The 27006-nt window shown below is 34.0% G+C and overlaps 1 protein-coding gene across 4 annotated transcripts in view; it reads left to right on the top strand.

The window, feature by feature from the left end:
* FBXL17 (F-box and leucine rich repeat protein 17) overlaps positions 1-27006 on the top strand; it is a 497923-nt gene that overhangs the window by 27322 nt on the left and 443595 nt on the right. For 3 of the 4 annotated variants that reach the window (XM_023258890.2, XM_003981190.5, XM_045034522.1), the window contains exon 4: positions 18357-18488. The exons of the other annotated variant lie outside the window; for it this stretch is intronic. In XM_023258890.2, the coding sequence (XP_023114658.1) occupies positions 18357-18488 (132 nt within the window). The remainder of the gene's footprint in view (positions 1-18356; positions 18489-27006) is intronic. 4 annotated transcript variants of the gene reach the window in all.

Below are 27006 nucleotides of genomic sequence, written 5' to 3'. Positions count from 1 at the left end.
ATGGACAAACAACTAAAAGTTTTAGAAACTAAAAGAATTCTAGAAAATGATGTATCGAAAAATTGAGATAGTAATAAAGATCTAGAAATTATCAAAAGGAACTAAATTGTAATTCTGGAGCTAAAAAGTACAATAACTGATATTAAAATATTTTCTAGAGGGATGCAGCATCAGATAGGGGTAGGCAGGAAAGAATGAGTGAACCTGGAGATGAAACAAAGGAAATTATTGTGTCTGAGAAGAAAAAGAAAAAAAGAATGAGGAAAAGTGAATAGAGCCTGAAGGACCTGTGGGATATCACTAAGGAGAACAACATTTGCATTATGATTGTCCCAAAAGGAGAAGGGAGAGAGAAAGAGAAAGAATATTTGGAGAAATAATTACTAAAATGTACCAAATTTGATGTGAAAGACATGAATCTGTATATCCAAGAAACTCAGTGAACTCCAGGCAGATTAATTTCAAAGAAGCCTACAATGAGACACATGATAGTATGATTGTCAAAAGCCACAGACAAATAGAGAATCTTGAAAGCAGCAACAAGAGTAGTGTCTCTTAGCATACAAGGGATCTTTAATAAGATTAACAATTGATTTTTCATGCAAAACCTTGGAACCAGAAAGCAGTGTGCTGATGTAAGTTCTGAGAGAGAAAATATCAAACAATTTGATATTTGACAAAACTATTCTTTAAGTATGAAGTCAACATTAAGATATTCTCAGGTAAACAAAAAGTGAGGGAAGGGGCACCTGGTTGGCTCAGTCAGTGGAGTATGTGACTCTTAATCTTGGGGCTGTAGATTTGGGCCCTGAATTGGGTATTAGATACTACTTAAAAAAAAAATCTTCAAAAAAAAAAAAAAAAGGAATTCATCGCTAGTAAATCTGCTTTACATGAAATGCTAAAAAGAGCATGATAGCTATATAGGTAAATATAAAAGATAGTTTTACTTCACTTTTGGTTTGTAACTCCTCATTTTTTCCTATGTGATTGAAGAAAAGCAAATGTATAGATGAAGATTATAAATCTATGTTCATGGGCACGTAATGTGTAAAAGTGTAATCTATAATAATACTGTAAGTAGAAGGAGTAGAGACATAGCACCATCATGTATACTGTTGACACTATGTTGGTATTGTTCAAATTATGTTATTATAAGTTTATGATGTTAATTGTAGTCTCCATGGTAACCATTAAGAAAATAACTGAAATATGTGTAGGAAAGTAATGGGAAGAGAATCAAATGGTATACTGCATAAAATCTATTAAATACAAGAAATGTGGTAATGGAGGAATTGAGGAACAAAAAACATTTAAGACCTACAGTAAGCAAATAGTTTCTAAATGGCAGAAGTAAATCCTTCCTTGTCAGTAGTTACTTTATTTTATTTTTTTTAATTTTTTTTTTTTAATTTTTTTTTTCAACGTTTATTTATTTTTGGGACAGAGAGAGACAGAGCATGAACGGGGGAGGGGCAGAGAGAGAGGGAGACACAGAATCGGAAACAGGCTCCAGGCTCCGAGCCATCAGCCCAGAGCCTGATGCGGGGCTCAAACTCACGGACCACGAGATCGTGACCTGGCTGAAGTCGGACGCTCAACCGACTGCGCCACCCAGGTGCCCCTATTTTTTTTAATTTTTAAAGTTTATTTTATTTTGAGAGAGAGAGAGCACGGGAGGGACAGAGAGCAGTGGGGAGAGAAAGAGTCCCACCACCAGCTCAGAACCTGATGGGCTTGAACACACAAACTGTGAGATCATGAACTAATCTGGAACCAAGAGTCAGACACTTCACCCACCGAGCCATCCAGGCGCCCCTAACAGTAGTTACTTTAAGTTAAATAGATTAATTGGAGCACCTGGCAGGCTCAGTCAGTAGGGCATGTGACTTTTTTTTTTTAAAGATTTTAAGTAATCTCTACACCAAATGTGGGGCTTGAATTCATAACCTCAAGATCAAGAGTCACATGCTCTTCCGACTGAGCCAGCCAGCTGCTCTAAGCAAGCAGTTCTTCGATTTTTTTTTTTTAATGTTCATTTTTTTTTAAGTTTATTTATTCTGAGAGACACAGACACAGTGCAAGCAGGGGAGGGACAGAGAGAGGGAGCAAGAGAATCCCAAGTAGACGCCACACCACCAGCTCAAAGCCTAATGTGGGGCTTAAACTCATGAACTGTGAGATCACGACCTGAGCTGAAACCAAGAGTCAGACGCCTAACTGACTAAGCCACCCATGCAACCCAAGTAAATGTTCATTTATTTTTGAGAGATAGAGAGTATGAGCAGGGAAGGGACAGAGAGCAACAGAGGATCTGAAGCAGGCTATGTGCTGAAAGCAGCAAGCCCAATGCAGGGCTTGAACTCATGAACTGTGAGATCATGGCCTGAGCCGAAGTCAGCTGCTTAACCAACTGAGCCACCCTGGTGCCCCTAAGCATGCAACTCTTGATCTCATAGTCATGAGTTCAAGCCCCACATTGGGTGTGGAGTCTACTTAAAAAAAAGTTAGATTATACTGTAAAAGACAAAGATTGGCAGAATGGATAAGAAGATAACTGTACCTATCATGTCTATAAGAGACTCATTTTTTGATAGAGACAGAATGAAGTTGAAAGTAAAGGATGGAAAAAAGATACTCCATTCATTCCCGCCAACAGTGTGAGAGGGTTATCCTTTCGCTGCATCTTTGCTCACATTTGTTGTTGCCTGTGTTGTTAATTTGAACCATTCTGACAGATGGGAGGTGGTATCTTATTTTGGTTTTTATTTGTATTTTCCTGATGATGAGTGATGTTGAGCATTCTTTCATGTGTCTGTTAGCCATTTGTATGTATTCTCTGGAAAGCTCATGGGTTGGGGGTTTCTCAGAAAGTTAAAACTAGAATTACTCCATGACCCAGCAATTGCACTACTAAGTATTTATCCAAAGAATACAAAAATACTGGTTCAGAGGGGCATATGCACCCATGTTTATAGCAGCACTGTCAACAATAGCCAAATTATGGAAAGAACCTAAATGTCCATCAACTGATGGATACATGTGTGATACATGTATGATGGAATATTACTCAGCCATCATTTCATTCAAAACAAATGAAATCTTGTCATTTGCAACAATGTGGATGGAACTAGAGAGTATTATGCTAAGTGAAATAAGTCAGAGAAAGGCAAATACCACGTGATTTTGCTCAGATGTACAGTTTAAGAAACAAAACAGATGAGCATAGGGGAAAGAAGGAAAAATAAGATAGAAACAGAGAAGGAGGCAGATTATAAGAGACTTTATAAAGGACAGACTGAGGGTTGCTGGAGGAGAGGTGGGTGGAGGTATAGGCTGAATGGGTGATGGGCATTAAGGAGGACACTTGTTGGGATGAGCACTCAGTGTTACATGTAGGTGATGAATCCCTAAATTCTACTGATATCAATACTACACTATATGTTAACTAACTTGAATTTAAGTAAAAAAAAAAAAAAAAGATATTCTGTTCAAATGCTAATAACCAAAGATGGTTGGAGTAGCTATATTATCATCAGAAAAAAATCGATTTTAAGTCAAACAAGTTTATAGTAGACACTGAAGCTCATTATATATTGATGAGTTTCAATTTCTCAGGAAGATAGAACATTTATAAGCATATATATACTTAATAACAGAGCTCCTAAATATAGGAAACAAAAGTGGAAAGGTTTGAAGGGAGAGATAGGTAATTCTCCATTAATAATTAGAAACTTTAATACTGCACTTCAGTGATGGCTACAACAACCAGACCGAAGATCAACGAAGAAATGGAGGACCTGAACAGTGCTATAAACCAATTATACCTAACAGACATATATAATACACTCTACAATAGAATATATATGCTTTTCAAGTACACATGAAACATTTTCAAGATTAGACCACAAACAAGTCTTAGTAAGTTGAAAAGATTGAAATCATGCAAGTTTCTTCTGTGATCACAGTGAAACAAATCTAGAAATCAGTAACAAAAGGAAAATTCGAAAATGTATGAATATGTGGAAGTTAAGCAACACACTCTTGTACAGCCATTGGGTTATAGAGGAAATGATAAGGGAAATTGGAAAATACCTTGAAATGAATGAAAATTAAGACACAATACACAAAAAGTTATGGGATGCAACAAAAGTAGTGCTCAGAGGGAATTTCATGGCTGTGAAAGCTTACATTACAAAGAAAGAAAAATCTGAAATTAGTAACTTAAATGTACACCTGAAGGAGCTTGAAAAAGAAGTTAGCAGAAGGGAGGAAATAATGATCTGAGATAAATGAAGCAGAAAACAGAAAACTAGTTTTTCTGAAAATACTAACAAAAATGACAAATCTTTGAGTAAGAAAACAAAGAAGACTCAACTCACTAAATCAGAAATTTAAGCATGAGCATTCCCACCAACTTTATAGAAATAATAACAGTTCTACAAGAAAATTAAGAGCAACAATACACCAACAAACTGGGTGGCCTAGATGAAATGGGCAAATTCCTAGAAATACACAAATGGCAAAAACTGATTGAAGAAGAAGTAGAAAATCTTCTACAACAAGTAAGGAGATTGAACCAGTAATAAAAATCTTCTCCAAAAAGAAAAGACAGAAACCAGATGGCTTCCCTCATGAATTTCCTCAAACATATAAAGAATTAATACCGTTCCTTCTCAAACTTTTCCAAAATATTTAAGAAGCAGCAAGCAGTACTTCCTAACTCCTATGAGACCAGCATTAGCCTGATTTTGAAGCCAAAGACACTTCCAGAGAAGACAATTACAGAACAGTATCCTTGATAAGTATAAATGCAAAAAAACGTCAGAAAAATAGCAAGCAGAAGACAGAAACATATTAAAAAGATTATGTATTATGACCAAGTGTGATTTATTCCTTGATTGCAAAGGTGGCTCAATCAAGCCACTGATGAAAAATCAATCAGTGTACTATATCACATAACTAGAATGGAGGAAGAATTCACATAATCATCTTACTTGGTGTAGAAAATGCATTTGGTGATTCTAGTATCTTTTCATATTAAAATCACGCAATAAACTAGGAATGGAAGGACACTTCCTCAACGTAATAAAGGCCATATATATCAAAACTATTGTTAATATCATACTCAATGGTGAATGACTGAAAAATTTTCCCTTAAGTTCAGGAATGAAACCACGATGCCCACTTTTGCTTTTTCTCCTCAACATTGTACTGGAAATTCCAGCCAGAGTAATTAGGCAAGAAAAAGAAATAAAAGCCTTCAAAATTGGAAAAGAAGAAGTAAAACTATCTCAGTTTGCATGGTTTTATATAGGCACACCTCAGAGATACTGCAGGTTCGGTTCTAGACCACCACAGTAAAGCAAATTACAATAAAGCAAGTCAAATGAATTTGAGTTCCCAGTGGATATAAAAGTTATGCTTATGCTAATTGTAATTTATTAAGTGTGCAATAGCACTATGTCTAAAACAATAATGTACATTTCTTAATTAAAAAATACTTTATTGCTAAAAAGTGCTAGCCATCATCTGAGCTTTCAGGGAGTCATAATCTTTTTGCTGATTGCCTTGGTGTTGTTGGCTGCTGACCGATCAGAGTGGTGGTTGCTTAAAGTTGGGGTGGCTCTGGCAGTTCTCTTAAGAAACCACTTTCTTCATCCATAAGAAGCAACTCTTCATCTGTTAATGTTTTATCATCAGATTGCAGCAATTCAGTCACACCTTCAGGCTCCACTTCTGATTCGAGTTCTCTTGCTATTTCTACCACATCTGCAGTTACTTCCTCCACTTAAGTCTTGAACCCTCAGAGTCATCCATGAGGGTTGGAATCAACTTCCTCCAAACTCCCATTAATGTAAATATTTTGACTTTTTCCCATGAATCAGGAATGTTCTTAATGATGTCTAGAATGGTGAATCCTTTCTGGAAGATTTTTTTTTAATTTTTTTTTTTTAAACAAGCTTTTTGCCCAGTGTGGGGCTGAACTCATGGTCCTGAGACCAAGAATCACAAGGAGAGTGGGGGAAATAGAAAACAACTAGTTGGTGGAGCAGTCAGAACACATGTACTATTTATCAATTAAGTCTGCCATTTTATATGGGTATGGTTACATTGGAGTTCAGTGATCACAGATCACCATACCAAGTATAATAATAATGAATATGTTTGAAATATGGTGAATTTTACCCAAATGTGACACAGAGACATAAGATGAGAAAATGCTGTTGAAAAAATGGTGCTGATAGACTTGCTCAATACAGGGTTGTAAATTTGTTAAAAAATAACTGTGAAGTACAATAAGATGAAGTACAATAAAATGAGCTCTGACTGTATATAGAGTAGACCCTAAAAAAACTCTTCCCAAAACTGTTTGAGCTAATAAAAGTATTCAGTGAAGTTCTAGGATACAAAATCAGTGTGCAAAAATTAGTTGCATTTCTGCAAACTAGCAGTGAAAAATCCAAGGAAGAAATTAAGAAAATAATTGCGTTTACCATAGCTTCACAAATAAAATATTAAGGAGCAAATTTAGCGAAGCACATGCAAGACTTACACGCGGAAAACTACAAAACAGGTTAGAAAGAAACTAAAAAACACCTAATAAATGGAAAGACATCTTGAGCTCCTGAATTGGAAGACAGTATTTTTAAGAGGATAATACTACCCAAAATGATCTACAGATTTAATGTAATCCCCATTAAAATTCCACTGGTGGTTTTGCAGAAATTAAAAAAACTCATTATACAATTCATAAGGAACTTTAAAGGACCCAGAACAGCCACAACATTTTTGAATAGGAAGAACAAAGTTGGAGGAGTCCTACTTCTCAATTTTAAAACTTCTTATGAAGGTATAGTCATCGAAACAGTGTGATACTTAGTGGAAGAACAGATGTATAGAAAAATGGAATAGAATTATGAGTCCAGTAAACCCTCACATCTTTAGTCAATTGATTTTTTACCATAATGCCAAGACCATTCAGTGGGGGAAAGAACACTTTTCCAAAAAAAAGTGCTGGTAAAATTGGATGTCCACATACAAAAGAAAGAAATTTGATTATTTATACCATATACAGAAATTAAATGGGTCAGAGACCTGAATTTAAGAGCCAAAACTATAACACTCTGAAGAAGGGATAGGTGTATATCTTTAGGTCTTTGGAGTTGGTAATGATTTCTTAAATACAACACCAAAAAGGCAGGCAACAAATGTAAAAAACAGATAAACTGGACTTGATTAAAATTAAAAACTTTTGTGTTTCTATGGACATTATCAAGAGAGTGAACAGGCAACCCACAAAATATGAGAAAATATTTGCAAATCGTGTATCTGAAAAGGGTTTAATATGTAGACTATATAGAGGACTATTACAGCTCAACATCAACAGAAGCCCTTCCCAAAACTCAGTTGACAGGCAAAATGCTTGAATAGACCTTACCAAAGAGGAGATACAAATGGCCAAGAAGCACATGAAAAGATGCTTAACATCATTAGCTGCTAGAGAATTGCAAATCAAAACCACAATGAGATACCAGTTTATACCTATTCTCATGTAAATAAGCCCAACCCACAAAACGAAATAACGCAGTGTGGCTTTGTGTATTTGGAGAAACTGGAACTTTGTACATTGCTGGTTAGGAATATAAAATGGTGTGCCTCGTGTGGAAAACAGTTTGGTGGTTCTTCAAAAGATTGAATACGGGGTTAACATATGACTCAGCAATTCTGCCCTCAAAATATACCCCAAATAATTGAAAAAGATGACTTAAGTAGATACTTGTTTATTAGTTTTTGTAGCATTATTCATAATAGTCAAGGTGTGGAAACAACCTAATGTCTATTAAGAGATGAATGAGTAAACAGAAAATATATATGCATAATGGAATATTATTTAGCCATGTAATAGCATGAGATGCTGATACATGTTACTTAGTGCATGAATGAACCTTGAAAACATATGCAAAGTTAAGTAGGCTAGATACAAAGAACAAATATAGTATGATTATACTTATATAAAATACCCAGAATAGAAAAATTCACAGAGATGTAATGTAAACAGGAGTTTTCAGGGGCTAGGGGAAGTCAGGAATGGGGACTTGTTGCTAAATGTGTAGAGCGTTGGGGTGCCTGGGTGGCGCAGTCGGTTAAGCATCGGACTTCGGCTCAGGTCATGATCTCATCAGGTCATGATCTCACTGTTCTCTAGTTCGAGCCCCGTGTCAGACTCTGTCCTGACAGCTCAGAGCCTGGAGCCTGTTTCAGATTCTGTTTCTCCCTTTCTGTCTCTGCCCTTCCCCTGCTCGTGCTCTGTCTCTCTCTCTCAAAAATAAACATTAAAAAAAAAAATCAATAGGTAGAGTGTTTGGAGTGATAAAGTTTTGGAAGGAGGCATGGTGATGGTTGCATAACACTGTGAATGTAATTAATGTCACTAAATTGTATATCTAAATATGACTAAAATGGCAATTTTTATGTTCTATACATTTTATCACAGTAAAGGAAAAAAATAAAATATCTAATTGTTTTTAGATTCAAAATTTCTGTAAGATAAAGGAAAATGTCAGTCTCCCCTAATCTATCTTTACATGTTCCAATGATGTTCAGTCAGTTAGGGAATGAACAGGTGTATATTGAGTATGTACTATGTGTCAGGCACTGTTTATATATTCTAACTACATGTTCATGTTAAATTTCTCTTTTGATTCACATCTATTCTGAGATGAGGAAGCAGTTATAGAGGGATTGTAAGTTATTTATCTGAGGTTGAAGTAGTAAATGATAGGACTGACTCATATCCAGGGGTGTCTAGAATTCATACTAAATCTACTCAGTTCATTCCCTCCACTTTACAGATGACATGGCACACATTTTACCCTTATAATGGTGATTGATGTTTAATAGTAAGACTGAAAAACTAGAGATCTTGAAAAACCTTTTTTGGCAAAATGTGTTGTGTTTAGTTAAAGGATATTTTAGGTATTTTTTCTACATTAGCATCACAATTGGCAAAAGGAAGTAAATATATATTGGGTTCTTTTTATATATGTTACACAATTTAATCTTCACAACAAAACTGAGGTGGTATTTCAAGATGAAAAATGGAATCTCTTGTAAGTTATTTGCCCAGGTTCACATAGCTAGGAAGGTATGGAGCTAATATTCTCTTTCAATTTTTTGATCTCTGAATCATGTGACAACTAGAAATGTAGAGCTTTTATATAAATGTCAAGAAGCTTTTTTTTTCAGGAAATTCATCTGTATAGCATTTCTAAAACATTCCTTTCCCATGGATCCTAATGAATAGTTTTCTAATAGCTTCCTTCTTTACCCATTAATAATGATTAATAATGATATACAACATTTATTAAGCAATTTTGTATGCCTTGCAGTATGCTAATTAACATTTCTATGTGCAGTGTCATTTTTAATCTTCTCAGCAACTCTGTGAGGTATAGGTAGGCATTATTATAATTCATTATAAGCCTGATGATGGGCCTGAGAATGGAAGTTGGTCAGTTAACTGAAAATCAATTAAATTAAGGAATCACAAAAATCAGTGTGTGTCATAAACATTTTAATTAAAAAGCAATATAAATGTAATTCATTCATGAGTCTTTTGATATAGGGTTAAGGCCTTTTTCTTGAGTTAGAAATGGCTAGACTTTTGACTTTCTTTGGTTCAACTATTACAATGGTGTCACCTTCATGATTTTCAGTTGTTTTTTCATTTAAGTGATACAGGAACTTAAAACTACTAACAGAGGAATATGAGTGCATCTTAATTTAGAATATGATCTTTCCAGTACAGCTCTTCTTACCATGGGATTGCATTCAATGAACCTGTTGTAAATTGAAAATACCCTGTCAAAAATGCATTTAGTATACATAATTTACCTGACATCACAGCCTAGCTGACCTTAAACTTGCTCAGAACCCTTACACTAGCTTACATTTGGGCAAAATCATGTAACACAAAATTTATTTTATAATAAAGTGTCAGATATCTCATGTAATTTATTGAATACTGTATGAAAGTGAAAAATAGAATGTATGGGTACAGAATGATTTTAAGAGTACAGGTTGTTTACTGTCATGATTACATGGCTGGCTGGGAATTGCAGCTCCCTGCTCATGCCCAGCATCACGAGAGTGTATCTTACTACATATTGCCAACCTAGAAAAGGATCAAAGTTAAAAATTTGAAGAATAGTTTCTGCTGAATGTGTATTGCTTTGGCACCATCTTAAAGTAAAGAGATCATAAGGCAAACCATCCTAGGTTGGACCATATGGTTGTCTTACCCAAAACTAATATGACAGCAGCTTTTTATGGCTTCCTTTCATTGAATGCAAACATTCAACCTAGTTTTTATAGCTACAGCTTTCTTTTCTCCTTCTCATTGAAGTCAGTTTATTTATTTTTCTTAATGCAATTGTGTTATAAAAATTACAATTAGAAAAAACAGATTTGGGAACAAGCATCCCTGCCTCTTGGCAGTTTTTTCTCTCAAGTTTTGTTGACATTTGCTATTTCAGTGTGTTCCTTTTTTTCATTGTGATAAAATATACATAACATTTACCATTTTAATCATTTTGAAGCATATAAATCAGTGGCATTAAGAATAGAATATTGTGTGATTATCACCAATATCTATTTCTAGAACTTTTTCATCATTCTAACGAGTAACTCCATACCAGTTAAACATTTACTTTCTATTCCTCCTTTTTCCCTCATGCCCTAGTAAGCTCTGTTTTGAGTCTATGAATTCTAGGCCTATTCTAGCTGTCTCCTATAAGTGGAATCATGCAACAGTAAATATTTTGTGTCTGGCTTATGTTTTCAAGGTTCATGTATGTTGTAGCATATAATAGGGTTTCATTGCTTTTCATGGCTGAATAATTTTCCATTGTATGTATAAACTACATTTTTTCTTTTCATCTGTTGATGGACACTTAATAGCTTTCTATGTTTTAAAAATGAAGTTGAAAAAGTTTTAATCACAGTATTTTCTTAGTTGAAACATTAGTTGTGACAAAGGTTTTTTTTGGTGTGTTTTGGTGTTGAAATAGCATTTTTGATATGGATTGAGTTTTATTCACTGTTCTCATTTGCATGTGGATAATAATTACAGCAGTGACACATTGGGAATGGAAAGTAGAAGGAATAACTTTCTTTCTCTAGTGAAGGCAGCGTATTTTAAAAATATTTTCTTAATACTGATTTTGAGCAACTTTCATGTGACATTGGAAGACCTAATCTTGTTTTTATCCCACACCAGTTTTGTGGTTTCAGTTGTCTAAATTCATTGTCCGTTGAAGTATATTCTTCCTAAGGTGTTTTTTTTATTATAAAAATAACCTGGTAATAACAGATGGCTTCTTAAAACAAATTCTCTTTTATAAATGCTCAAGGGTAGTATGCAATATTTTAATTAAAATTTGAGATGCTAGGAAAATCACCTTCCAACATTTTATAGAAAAATTTGAAAAATACCTTTGGATGTTTTAGAGCAAATTTGTGAATAATCTTGAATAATTATTATAAAGAAGAAGAGAATTAATCAAGGGCAATCTATTTTCTGTTATATTTGTTTACTTCAGTCCATTTGTACTCCTGATTACTGTCACATGTGAAAATGAACCATGGCTTAATGGGTGGATGGAGTAGCTTCTTTTTAGGTGATGGAGTGACCAGCAGCATGCCTTTCACTAAACACTTTCCTTCAGGGTTGACTGCTGAGTGCCTTTTATATATTATTGTTCTTCCTGAGTTAGAGAGGGGTCTTCTATTACTATTTATCTGATTTTTACTTTTCATGGGTAGCCAGATATTGAACTGATGTCGATAAAATTTCAGAACTTCTCTTTTAAAAAATTTTTCTTTCTTTATTTTGAAAGAGAGAGACAGACACATACACACATGCAAGTGGGTGAAGGACTGAGAGAGAGGGAGAGAGAATCATAAGCAGGCTCAGAGCTACTGGCTTGGAGCCTGATGTGGGGCTTGAACTCACAAACTGTGAGATCATGACCTGAGGGAAAACCAAGAGTTGGACGCTTTAACCGACTGAGCCACCCAGGCGCCCCAAAATTCAGAACCTCTTAAATGATAAACTTGGGTTCTATATCTTAGGTTAGTTACTAAGGCCATTTACTTGAGTGAAGAGTGAGAGTTAGGATTGCACCTGACATGGGTGCCAGATTCAAGTAGAAATAAAGGGCAGGTTGAATGAAAATGGAGAGGTGTGGTTGGAGGTAAAATTCCACATAATAATCTCCATTACCTAGGAAAGCCTTCAGGCAGCAGTTTTCCAGTATCCAGCCAAGGTAAGTATTGATATTCATCTAGTCAACATCAACCAGATAGGTATTCTTACCTGGTGATGAGTAGTTATCATTTCACAGTGTTCTTTGGTAAGGTGGGAAGTAATATGGAGATAATTTTGAGATGTTTGTAGATCCTTTAGGTGTTGATTTTTGCTGGGATAAGAATAATGGGGGTAGATTATTTACTTGATATAGGAGGAGATGGATTATAATTTAGTGTTTCCTACCCTAGCATTGGTTCCGGTAGAGGTGTCTTCTAGTGGGTTTCTGCTCTGGCAAGTTGTTTTTCTGTGTCCACCTTTTTGTCTCTCCAGTTTTGGGGACACTGGTTTTTCTTGTAACCTCATTTCTGTAAGAAGAGTTACTGATTTTTCAGTTAAGCTTTTTCCTTTCTTGTTAGTATGGAGTGGTGACTTCTTTAAAAATTTTTTAAAAATTCTTTGTTTTTGAGATTGAGACAGAGTGTGAGTAGGGAAGGGGCAGAGAGAGAGGGAGACACAGAATCCGAAGCAGGCTCCAGGCTCCAAGCTGTCATCACAGAGCCCAATGCGGGGCTCAAATTCATGAACCATGAGATCGTGACCTGAGATGAAGTTGGATGCTCAACCGACTAAGCCACCCAGGTGCCCCTGGAGTGGTGACTTCTAAATTCCTTACCTGCTGGACTAGAAACTGCAGGTTAATTTTTTTTAAAGGCATTACTATTACTGGATGATGATTTTGATCTTGTTTATACTCAGTCATATGCTTTAATATGGTAGATTAGTGAAAAGTCCAGCGTCTTTAACTTAAATAATCTAGAATAGTCCCTATACTGGGGCTTGGTTCTTACTCCATAGTACCACCTTTTCCATGTCTCATCTGAAAACCAGTGTTCTTATCAAGATCTCTCCATTTTGGTAGGGCCAGAGCTTTAATATCTCTAGCACTCTCTTTCTGAATAGAGAATTCTGTTTTTAGACGAGTTATATACAACTTCTATAGTTATTAGATAGAGGACTAATTGTATGAAATTTAGGGAATCGTGACAGGGCTATTCATATAGGTTGATGCCCTCTCAATGTTTTCCTATGGACAATGGACAAGATGATTGCAGCATTGAGAGATCTGAACAACATTAACATAACTGGGAAATATATTGGGTAAAATGATTGACTCTCCGGTGATTGGATGGTCTGGAACCTTAGGATACTTACAGTTGGGAAAATGATGATTAGTTCAAATAAGTACTGATGGAAATGCAGTCTTGCCTATCATGTCCAGTGATGATGTTTAAAACAGAACATCAGTTTCTGCAGTGAGACTAAATGACAGTAATTATCCCTTGAGGCACTCTTTTTTGATAAGTTTCTGAGGCTCCCCTGCTGCTGATGTCTCTTGAAGCCCATGTTGCTTCTACTTCTATGGAAAGTCACTTGTTTTTATATAAAACCAAAAGACACTTCATAAGTCAAAATACCAGATGATCAGTTTCAAACTCTTTTGCAGGCTGCAGCAGTGTGACTTACGTGTGTTGACATGAGATTCTACCAACCTGTTCATACAAACTAATGTCTACATTCCTACCAGAGACCTCATTCACTCCTTCTGTATAGACTCCTCTGTATTTTTTCAGTGGTCCTGGTTGGTGCACTAAGAGTTGAGGCCTCTTTACTTCCTAGGATCTGAACAAATTAACAAGAGAAGGTAATAGGGACAGAGGAAAAATATCAAGTCAACTTTATTACTCAGAAAGGCTAGATTGGAGAATATTGCTTAAAATGGAGCAAAATGGGCTTGTTAACTCTGGAGGTTGGCCAGCAGACCCACTCATCATCAACTCAGCCACACCAGCAGAGTGGCCTTGCAAATATAGAAGTGCATGCTTGTTTGCTGTGGGCAGTTTGTTTCCAGGGGGAAGAAGGATAGAGATGAGCTGAACATTTCCAGTGTATTAAACACAAACTAGTCAGTGGAGAGATAAGGAATTAGACTAATTGAACTTTCTCCAGAAGAAGGAAGCATTACTCTTCTAAGCCTATCTGTATTTTCTTGATTTATCCATTTTAGACCATCTAGGCAGATTCCTTGCTATGGAAGATGAGAATTTAGCTTACTTATCCTTCCCGGTCTCCTATTCACTCACCCTCCCAACATAATTCTTCCATAATTTTGATTAAGTATTTGGTATTTACATTTTATAATTACATACCTGCCTTTTTTCTCTATAGAATTTTGTGGTTCTTGAAATTAATCTTCTCATCCCATTTAGTTTACTGACTTTTTATGATTTTTAAAATGTTTTTATTTTATTTTTGAGAGAGAGAGAGAGAGACAGAGAGAGAGAGACACAGAGCACGAGTGGGGGAGGGGCAGACAATCCAAAGCAGGCTCCAGGCTCCGAACTGTCAGCCCAATGTGGGGCTCAAACTCACAAACTGAGATCAAGACCTGAGCCGAAGTCAGACACTCAACTGACTGAGCCACCCAGGCACCCCATTTACTAAGTTTTATAGTCTTATCATGAATGGAGTCAAAAGCTTTTCCACAGTTGCATTAGTATATCTATATGTAGATACTTAGTTAATATATATCTTCATATAGCAGATTTGCCTGGCATAGTCTGTAGGGTCCACATTGGACTTCTTGTATACAAGTGCTCTTGCGTTAGTGGTCATCAAAGTATCTTAACCTTCACCATTATCCTTAAGGTTTTCCTGATCTTGTGGTTGTATTAGATATCCTGTTACCTAGATGTTATATCTTCTTTCTCTTGGTGTATTCTTGTTTTGTAGAGCACAGATTTTAGTAGCTTCCTGATAAAGAATATATAGGAGGTAAATCTTTTGAGAACTTGCATGTCTGAAGATGTCTCCTTTTTATACTCATACTTAATTCATAGTCTCAATCCTGAGCATAGGATTCTAGGTTTGAAATACTTGTCCTTGAGAATTTGATGGCATTGCTCTATTGCTTTCTTTCAGTGTTGTCATTAAGAAGTTTGATGCCTTTTTAATAGCAGTCTTTTATATGAAATATGTCACTGGAAGTCTGTAGAATCTTTTTTTTATACCCTTTAATTCTGACATTTTATGGAGATTTGCCTTGTCATTGGTCTGTTTTTGTCATTTGTGCTGGACATGTGAATGTGCTTTTTCAGTCCAGAAGTCCCTATCTTTTAATCCTGGAACATCTTACAGAATTCTTTATTTGAATTTCTTCATTTTCACCTTAGAAACTTTCATGTCATCCCCACATTTTCTGGAGTATGCTTTTGCTTTGAGCTATGCATGGTGTACCTCAGTCCAAAAACCCTGTGTTTTACTTACTCCAGTCTTTTGCTATTGTGAGAGAGTGGGCAAGATCAGGCTGTGCAGTCATGGGTAGGTGATCTGAGTGGTTAACCACTTCTTAAGTACACTTTAAAGAATTCTGGTGTTTTTAATGCCATCCTTGCCCTCAATGCCAGACATATGTGAGCCTATGAGGAGTTTTGTAGTGATATCAAGTTGATTTTCCATCTTCCCTGCTGTTGGCTTTGGATTAGCTTTCTTAGATGTAAGTAATGTGCCATTATACATTTGTTCTAGAAATATATGTGCCTCTTTTATGCATTATAAGATCTGGTTGTGAATGTAATGAATACTGATGAACAGAAATGGAATTTCATGATAGCTGCAACAGCAGTGATATTATAAGAAATTGTCTTTGATTTCCATTGTTTACAAAATCACATGTACTGCTAAACTATTGTGATTTTTTGTTTACATTAATAAGTGAAGTAAAAGCTAGAGTTCATTTAGAGGATAGTATGAAAATAAAAATGTACTCTTTTTTTTCTCATCTGCTTTCCTGGAATCCCTGAAGTCTACCTGTGGACTCAATTTAGAATTCCTGGATTAACTGGATATGAGACCATAATCATGGTTTCCTATATTCATCATTTTTCAAAGAGGCTTCTTTACATATATGTATCAGCCTTTTCATTCATTTAGCGAATATTTACTCAGTATCAGCTGAGTTAAGCAGAAGACACTGGGCACCAGGGATAGTTAACAGGAAAACTTCTGTCTTTGTGGAACTTCCATTTCTAGTTGAATATGTAATTGTTTATAGTGCGGTCTAGATGAATATAACATAGTTTAATTATGTATCCCTGGAAAATAATGGAATTTGCATGTCTTTGTTATAATGTCATTACTTTACTTGAAACAGAACTTTAAAGTTTTTTTTAAATTACTAAAGTAACATTTATTTTTAAAAAGATGTGAGAAGATTGATAGGCAGAAAAGAAAAAAAATGCACCATTAAAACCTTGGTGTACGTTTCAGTCTTTTTTCTTTTTTTTTTTTAACATTTTTTAAAAAAATGTTTTTATTTTTGGGAGAGAGAGACAGTGTGTGAGCAGGGGAGGGGCAGAGAGAGAGGGAGGCAGAGGATCCAAAGTTGGATGCTTAACTGATTGAGCCACCCAGGTGCCCCCACTCTCTTTTCTATACACATATACACATACACATATGTATATTTAAATGTGCATAATTTGTTTAAAGAAATTCAATTGGATTATATTTTAAAAACATATAAAATTTTAATTTTTATTTGTCAAGTGTTTACTTCAATTTTAATGGCTGTACAATATTCAGTTTCATGAAAACACTTATTTGTATCTTTAGGTTGTTTTCTCTATTTTACTATTTAAAAAAATCCCATTTGCTCATTGCTTGTAGCTAAAATTTACCAAAAACTTTTATTTAATTGTTCCATCAGTTTATTATGAAAAAATTTATACTAATGGAAAATTTGAAAGAATTTTACAGTGAATGCCCATATACCCACTATCTGGATTGTATAATTAACATCTTTTTTATATGTTTTAAAAGTTTTATATTAATTCCAGTTAATATACAGCATTTTATTAGTTTCAGGTGTACAATATAGTAATTCAACAGTTTCATACATTACCCTATGCTCATCATGACAAGTGCACTCCCTAACTCCCTAATCCCCATCACCATTTAACCCACCACCCTATAATTAACATTTTAGTATGCTTACTTTATCATATAATCTATCTAATTATCTGTCCCTCTGTCATTAATTTTTTTGCAAATATTTTTAAGCTGAGTTGTACATTTTTCAGTTACACAATTTTTTTTTCATTTATGCTAGGTTCCGCTCCAAGGAAACTTTTCAGTACTAATTTTCACTCTTACCATGACACTTTGAATCTTTGCTGACACACACTGAGTTTTATTATTTAATGTAATTTTTTAGATAATTTTTGATGTATAAGTTGTTGCTAAAGGAGATTGCTTATTTTAACTCTAAAATGACTCCATTCATATGTAGTACTCATGAAACAGCATTCATTTATAGTTTGATCATCTACACTGTGGCTTTTGAAAGGAAATGTATATAATTTGTTCTCTGTGATACTTGATGGTTTTAATGGGAACATTGTACCTGTTTGGTAACTAAGGTACAGTTGGAATTTCAATCTGGAAAATAGTCCTTTTGTTTTCAGTTTATGCAGTACAGTGTGTAAATAAGTACTCTAAAATATTACCTACAGCATATTGAGACTTTTTCTTTTTTCCCAGGGTAATGAGCCAGTGGAGGGAAATGATTCATTGGGGTCTTCAGGAGTAGAAGTAGATCTAATGAATTAAATATTCTTTCACTCATTAGACCTTTGCCTTGCTTCTTGGAACTTAGTTTTATTCCTTGTAACTGGGCTCCACCAGTGTAACAATATAATTGACTCAAGAGAAATACAGATGTGATTTTGAGGTGTTAAGAAATCTGGACGCCTTAGGTGGGCATATAGTATGAGGTAGTTGAAGCAGGGAAGTAATTAGCAGATGAAAAGGCTTACACAATACTATCTTAAGTTATAGATCGCCTACATTCTACTTTATTTTAAAAGTAGTTTATAAGCAGTTAATTTAACTTTGGTATGGCTATTTAAAAAAATTATATGGAAATTCCACTAGAAATATGTTATCTTTGTTATTTTCTGAGCATTCAGCTAAATCTCTTTGTTTACAGCTGGGCTCAAAGTGCAGAGAACTCAAAGATATTCATTTCGGCCAATGTTACAAGATCTCAGATGAAGGCATGATCGTCATAGCTAAGGGCTGTCTGAAATTACAAAGAATATACATGCAGGAAAACAAATTAGTAAGTACTTGTTACAATCTTCATTTTTAAAAATTTTGTTTCTAACCTTTGATTTCTTTATAACTTATAAAATTTTATCTGCTTCTTTTGATGGTTTAGAGGCAAATACTACTTAAAAACAAGAATCCTCTCAAAACAATGGTTTTATAAATTGATCCTATAACTCTGTAGGTACTTGCATGTGGTACTTGTGTGTTAAAAATTCCTCATTAGCATGTGCTAATAGGTTTTTGTCTAAATTCTGGCAATTAATTAACTCAGGTAAATTGGAAAAAATAAAATTTAGTTGCTAAACATAAGTCTGTGGTGCTTGTTCCTTTTGATTTCCTAGGGATTGGAATAATTCTAGGTAGTTAGATTTTTTTTTTTTTATGGTTCAGAAAGATGTGTACGTGTGAACTAAAGCTTTTCACTTAGTGTGGTAAATGAGATTCAGTAAACTGAGGCAGATAATCTTTTTAGTTATATAGATTTTATATTTTAATGACATACATGTGTAACTCATTCATAATATATATATTTACAGCTGTTTATTTTCTTTTATTGAGATGTAATTCACCTGCCATAAAATTTACTCTTTGAAAGTATTGTGACTTAATGGTTTTTAGTATATTCACAAAGTTGTGTAGTCATCATCACTAATTCTAGAACAGTTTCATTACCCCCAAAGAAAGTCTGCTAATTAGTTGTCACTCTCCATTTCCCCCTTCCTCCAGCCCCTGGCACCTGGTAATCTACTTTATGTCTCTGTGGATTTGCCTGTTGTAGGCATTTTATACAAATGGAATCACACAGTATGTGGTATATTGTATTTGGCTTCTTGGACATAGCATAATGTTTTCAAGGTTCATTCATGTAGTAGCAAATATCAGAGCTTCAGTTTTTTTAGTGGTTGAATAATACTCCAAACCTTTAAAATTTTGATTTGATGGGTGCTTAGTAAAAGTTAACAGAACAGGTTATCATTAGGGAGGTACTAGTAGATTTCTCAAGGTTGAGAAATCGTGTACATTAAAATGTAGGCAAGGTGGTACTGAATATGTTGCATATTTTCAAAGGAGACCTGCTCTTAATTGTATTCCCCAAATAAAGGGATCTTTTTGTTGCTTCTCGGGATTAGTTTACAGTATTTGATAAATGTGTCTCATAAATTAGTGTAAGTTTTAAAAGATCTCTAGAACCATCAGCACTTCAAATGAGATAATGTACTTTAAAACAAGATTCCAGTTAGAAAAATCAAAACACTATAAGTTAAAAGGAAATGCTTTTATCACCACATAGAATTATATTTTCCTGTGAAATTATATAGTAAAAATCCTCCACATTTCTCTTTACATTTATTACAAGTTTAATAATCTCTCTTAAAGCAGTATGATCTTATAGAATGAATAAAGTTTTCTGGGTCAGAGAGGGTGAATTTTTTAAACCTGGTGTACAATCACTTGTGATTCTAGGGAAATTGCTCTATGAACCTCTTCTGCAGACAGGGTTACTAATACCTGTTTTCTTGCAGGTTGTAGCTCTGAGGATTAAATGGCATAATGTCCTTACGTTGTCTAGTACAAACTCTGACCCATAAGAGACACTAAAACTAGTAATTTTTATGAAATCCTGTCTGTATTTGTTGTCTGTTGGTTTCCACTTTACATTCAAGAGAAATGAAAGGATGGTAAACCCAACTTGAGATTTTTATATTCTTCACATATTGGGGATGTTTGTTGGGTGATTAATATTTGTTTCCTTGTTGAGTAAACACAGAGAAACATTTTTCTTAACACATTAACATTTTTAGTCCGTGGTTCCCCAGAGGAACTAATTGTATATGTTCTGAAGTTTCTACTTACATTTACATTTGTTTTTCCTTATTATTGTGGTTCATTAAAAAGATGATATACTTAAATGATAAGGAAATCAATTTTGTATGTCGTGCTATTCAGTAAACATTTGATTTCATTGGAAATTTGAACTAATTTTGCTAAATCTTAAAGTTCGGTTCAATAAAGTTCCTTCAATTTAAAGTTCTAGAAAAGGAATCTTAGAATCATTTGAGCTCTTCATACTGGACAGTTGAATTATTATCTATCCTCCCATAGGAGCTACACCTTGTTGTTTTAGAATTTATGAAACAATGAGAAATATTTGAATCCTTTCAAAGCTATAATTTTAAGTAGTTCAGGTTTTCTCACTCTGAGAACTGTTATTATTAGTCTTTTAACAAGAAGTATTTTAAATGGGGTGAGTAGAAATAATAGCAGTCTGGCTAAAGGCAAATTATATTTATATACTTTTATATTTTTATACAGTATATATTTATAAAAATATTTATACTCCATATGTAATTACAGGTAGGAAATATCACTAAACATCACTAAATAAGACAGATTTTGTAAGTTAACAACTAATAGAGATATTTAGGAGAATGCTGTGTCTGAAACGATGCCAACAGAATTTGACCTGTGCAGATACCGATCATTAATGAAATTGTTTTGCTAATTCTCTTATTAAATTGAATCTTCTCAAAAGAGTATTAGAATTTTGTTTATAGTCTAAAAATAGTCATAGCATAGTGTTTCTTTAAACGTGTAAACTTTGCTGCCTTTAAAATATCAAATTGTTTTTATATATTGGCAGTATTTGAGTATACATTTTTTTTCATATTGTATCTTGGCCTTTAGATGGCAGCATTGTCTTTGTATATTTCAGTGACATCGCTTTTGTGTCCTTGATGTAACTATAAAGGTAGAATGCTTATACATAGTTTCTGCAGGTATTATGGTTTGTTTTCAATTTTTGTTCTTTAGGTGATTTTAATGGGAAAATTTCTTAAAATAATTTGAAATATTAGTTATATTTAGAAGTTAAAAGATGAACTTGCTATTTTACACAAAGTAGAAAGATATTTGAACATTCTTATTTGTGGGACTGATTCCTGTGTTTATCAGAGCGAGTTTTATTCCAGTGGAAAATGAGGACAATGACTTTAGATTTTAAGACTCAGTGAGTTATGGTGAGGCAAAGAATTGAGGACTTCCATGTAAAATTTTACTCAAAAGAGATTTCTGTTTTACTTCTTTTTGAGTGATACAGATCCCATGCTCCTATATGACATGTTTTGTATTTGGTATAAAACTGTGGTATAGATTTTAGAAATAGATTTGAGGAATGCAACTATAGTGAGGTTCTAGCATATTGTATACAACTATCTCCCTTCTTCTAGTGATAGCTTTTGTATCTCTTCTGTGCAGTACTGGCTACAGAGTTATTTTTTAATCCATACTTACTTAAATGTACAGTTATTGATGATCTAGACACCTCTTTAAATGTATTCTCTCTGCTTCTTTACTCTTGTTGCTCCAGATTCCTCTTCTTTACTCTTTGGACAGAGAAGTTCTTTGGGCAGCTTGTTACTTAGTTGTGACAAGATCAGATGGATTATCTGTCAATTGTCATCCAACCTGATGCTTTAAAGTACTAAGATTTTATAATTTATTTAGAAAATAGCTTCTATGTGAAGTCCTAGGGTCAGTATATTTTATTTAGATCTATATGTGTTGTGTTTATTTGGTCTATTTTTTTAACACCTTCTATTCTATAGAGTTGGGTTGTGATCTAGTATAGGGTGTCTCAATTACCAAGAGAGTAGTAATGTATTATGAATAGATTTTAGAAAGTTTTAGGGAAGTGATAAATGTTTCGTGGTTAAAACTTGATGTCCTGAGAGTTAATTGTGAACTTTTATTTTTTTTTCAATCTCCTGGTGAATTATTATTTTATTAGTTTTATAATTATATGGCATAGAGTTCTTTGACTGCTACCATAATTTTTTGATAATGTTTTTATTTTTTCATTTTATAATTTTTTGGAGGCTTACATGTATGAAGTAGATCTAAATTCACCTCTTCAGACCGCCTTCTTGTAGCCTGGAAGCATTTCAAGGGGTGATTGAGGCAAATGCCCTATTTGAGTTGAACTAAACTCAGTTCATACCTTGATCCTAAGGTTTCTCAGTCATGTGACTTGGGTTAGTTACCTTAATTTTTGTACTTTCATTTCTTTGTTTGCATAAAGGATATAATGCTACCTCAGATGTGTTCTTATGAGTATTAAAGAGATTAAATGAGATTAAGAGGTAAAGTAGCAAATGTGTTTTATGGTCCCCAAAATAGGAAGTCTTCTGTAAAGTTTACTTTACTTCCTCTTCCTTCCAGAGTTTACTTTCTGGAATCTACCAATTTGAATTAAGGCTATCATCTACTATATTCTGATTTCACACCTATTCACAGTTTAATTCCTGATTGCTGCTTGCTGTGATTTGAGGTTGTTGCAGCAGCTAAGTGAATACACTGGTAACCATGTTATCATCAACTGGAGTATGTGAGGTAAACATTTTCGTCAGAATTTAAATAGCAGTAGCTAATTCAGCATTTATATTAAGGCTTGCGTTTCCTGACTCTTTGCTTTTCAACTTAGAGTTAATATATTAAGGGATTTGGTTCCCCTTTTACCCCCAACACCCCACTACATTTCTTATATCTTATTTTTTGAAATACTCCTTGTGAAACAAGTTTACTTATAATCCCAGACTTAAATAATTTATATTTGTGAGGGATTCCCTTTTCAAAATACTCATTTCAACTTCCAGGTCTCTTACAGTAGATACTTGCCTTCATTGTCCTTTCCCCTCTTAATGGATGAGGCATTTACTTACATCCAGAGTGGTACTTACTTTCCAGTAGACACGGTGCATGAATGTGGCACTCTAAAATAGGTGACCTAAAGATACTGGGCTTTATCTTATTATTGAATGCTACATTTCAGGATTTTGCTGTCACTTGTTGATATTTAAAAATATTTGATAGTTAGGTTTTTCTTTTTGTATTTATAATGTGCCAGGCAGTGTGCAGTTTTACATAAGTAGTCCTCAAAACCATCATATGAGGTAGTTTATTTTTATTCTATTTTACAGATGAGGAAATTGAGACCTAGAGAGGTTAAGTGACGACAAACAGGTGTCAGGGTTAAGGTTCTAACCCAGATCTGTTAGAATCCCAAACCTTTGTCCTCAAGCCCTTTCATGGATACATCACAGATGGAGCTAATAATCTATTTGCCTTTTAACCATACAGTAATTTCTAAAAGACATTTTCCCCCTTTAAAACACTTGCTGACAGGTACTTTGAGACATCAAAGAAAGAAATTATTTATTATCATGAGCAGAAGATCTTTTTGCTAGGATGATAACTGATTTCAGGGGAAGTACCAATGGAGACATATTGAAATCTTTTCTAGAAAATTAGTAAACTTATCAAAGAATAAAGGCGTTTCAGGATGGCATTTAATTTTCATCTTAATCCTGTATGAATATGATCATAGTTAACTTTAATAGAATTGCACTATTTATGCAAAATTTTTTTACTTTGCAAAAGCATAGTATTTTATTTTAGTTTTTTGTGAAATTTGGATTCAGAAGCTAAATACCATTTTATTTTTGTCCAGTAGATTTAATAGAAATTTGAATAAGTCAATGAACTGATTACCTTCTACTCTATTCCTTAATATTGTTTCAGATGTTCATTCGGTTCATTTAATATTTGACTAGCGTGTGCCAGGCTCTGTGAGAAGTGTTGAGAAATTAAGTTTTATTGCTAAAGGGAGGAGATTCCTGTCTAGTTCTAAGTGCTGTGGAAATACCAATGACAAAAGTAGTTTGTAAATTGTACTATAAGTAGTAGGTGACAGTTGAACTGAGTCTTGAATGATATATAGTGCTGTGATATTATGATGCAGGTAAACATTTTTGTTGGGGTATTTGCATTTGTGAGAGACAGCACTAACAAAGACAAGGCACTGGGAAAATATGTGGAATGTTTAATATGTGTTGGGTGTTAAAGTAAGATTAGTTTTACAGGCAGGGTGGTGGGTGAAGTGTTGATATTTGGGTTTGTAAAGGAGGATAGGGATCAGGATGAGACTTTTGAACATCATGCTAAAGGAATTTGTATGTCTCTAGGTAATAGGGACTATAGCATGGGGTTTCAGCAAATGTGAAATGTGATCAGGTTTTGAGGTCTTGTATTATTTTTTTATTTTGAGAAATTGAAAAATATAGAATAATAAAAAGTAATAACATCTATATGCCCATCATCTAGACATTGACAGTTGTTAAACATTTTGTTCAATTTGCTTCTTTTTTGAGTTAATAAAATAAATAAACTTTGAGCCTCTGTTGTCTTATACCCCATGTCATTCCCACTGTCTCCTAGAGACAACTACTATGATGACCTAAAATGCTTTAAAAAAAAAAAACTTTAATAGACATAATTGGTACCATGAATGATATAGTATTGTTTAGTTTGTAGTCACATATAGTTTATATCTGATATTGTATTGTTAAATATCTGTTCTTACAAATTATCAGCCAACAATTTGCATTTTTACTTTTAAACTTACTTATTTTTTAGTTTTTTAAAATATAATGTACTGTCAAGTTAGCTAACATACATTTTATATAGTGTGGCATTTTTACTTTTTTAAGTTGTTTTTGAGATCTAGTGATAATATGTAATTCATTCTTTGTAACTCTTAGTGTTCTATATAGATATGTATATCTTGTTTATCCATTCCTTACTGAAGGACTCTTGTATTGCTTCCAGTGTTTTACTGTTACAGGTATTGTTGCAATAAAATCCTTATGTAAGTCTCCTGCGCTTATGTATAAGAATTTCTCTAGGGTCTGTACCTAGAAATGTAATTATAGGGAGCTAAGAAATGTAGATTTTCCAATTTTTACTAGATCATGCCAAATTGCTCTTCAGGAGTAATTAAAATCATGCTTTGCAGGTTTATCTTGCTGATGGATTATGAACTCTTTTGAGGGCAGGGAGTATCTACTTATTCTTTTATCCATCACCCCTCATTGTGCACGTAATAGACATTCAGTAAGTGTTGGCTTAGTGACAAATGGGTTCCTACTGAATTGAACATGCTTTTAAAATGTATTTTTCCAGGGGTGCCTGGGTGGCTCAGTCAGTTAAGTTAACTGAAGTTAACTGAAACTTCACTTTCAGTTAAGTGTCTGTCTCTTGATTTTGGCTCAGGTCGTTATCTTGCGGTTCGTGGATTTGAGCCCCATGAGCCTGCTTGAGAGTCTCTCTCTGCCCTTCCCCTGCTCATGCTCTCTCTCAAAAATAAATAAATAAACTTTAAAATGTATTTTTTCAAGTATTTTGGCGATGTACTTTAAAAAGAAGATAGATTTACGTATGTAAATAAAAGCTTGAAAAATAGCTTACAGATTCACAGTCAGTAGTTTTCTGACTTTTTAAAATCTTTTTTCATGTTTATTTATTTTGAGAGAGAGAGAGAGAGACAGAGAGAGAGAGAGAGAGAGAGAGAGAGAATCCCAAGCAGGGTCCACACTGTCAGCACAGAGCCTGATGTGGAATTCGATCTCATGAACTGCGGGATCATGACCCTAGCCAAAACCAACAGTCAGATTCTTAACCAAATGAGCCACCCAGCCTCCTCTGACTTTTCAAATAAGTAAATTTCTTTGATCTAGTTACTGTATTAATGATGTCACTCTTTGTGTATCAAATTTATCCAGCCATTGTCATTAAGTACTCAAGAGGTATTTTCTAGGATGGTGGATTTTTAACAACATGCAGTTTTGAGCAACAACTAGAATATGATTTGTATTCTTGTCAGAATTATATGGACTTGTGTATCCTTATTGTTAATAAAATTGGTTTTATTTTCTCAATGGTATTTGAAGGACCAATTTTAATTAAAAGCAAAAGTTATTTGGCATCCAAATAACTTGAAAACCAAAGTTAAAAGATTATTTGGTATATTTTTCAATCTGAAGAATATAATGAACTCATTATATATTCTTTGCTAAAACTTATCCTGTGTCTTTTTAATCTATTGGTATCTTTCTCGTGTGGATATCCTTTTTTATGCTTTTTTAAAAAATTATTTTTTTCTCTTTCTAAAAATTAAAGGAATTTCTATTAAGTTTTGTTTTAATTCCACTGTAGTTGGCATACAATGTTATATTGGTTTTCAGGTGTATGATATAGTGATTCAACAATTCAGTACATTATCCAGTGCCATCATGATAAGTGTACTTCTTTGGGTATCTTTATCAGGTATTTTGGTAAGAACATAAATGAATTGTATTATGTCATTTGGAAAGTATAAAAAACCATAAAGTGTGTGTGTGTGTGTGAGTGTGTTTTCTTCTCCTATGTACCAGTGTGACACAGAGACAGGCAGTGACTTGGATAATAACTAAATAATTTTTCTTTGGAATTTAGTAATTTTTTTTACCCAGCATATTTACTTGCCTAATTGTATTAGTTTAGTAGTATTAAAATTAGTTCACAAACTTGGGACTTAGGACTGATGATAGGAGATGCTCAAATGCAAAAAGCATCTCAGGAGGAAGCTAGCCTATTATTAAGAACTCCAATACAGATACCCAGTGTTGACAATGCAGAATTTATTATGGTTAAAA

This window comes from Felis catus, chromosome A1 (assembly GCF_018350175.1).
Source record: "Felis catus isolate Fca126 chromosome A1, F.catus_Fca126_mat1.0, whole genome shotgun sequence".
NCBI lineage: Eukaryota > Metazoa > Chordata > Mammalia > Carnivora > Felidae > Felis > Felis catus.
Note: the sequence above shows the minus strand (reverse complement) of the source record. Positions and strands in the feature narration are given on the sequence as shown.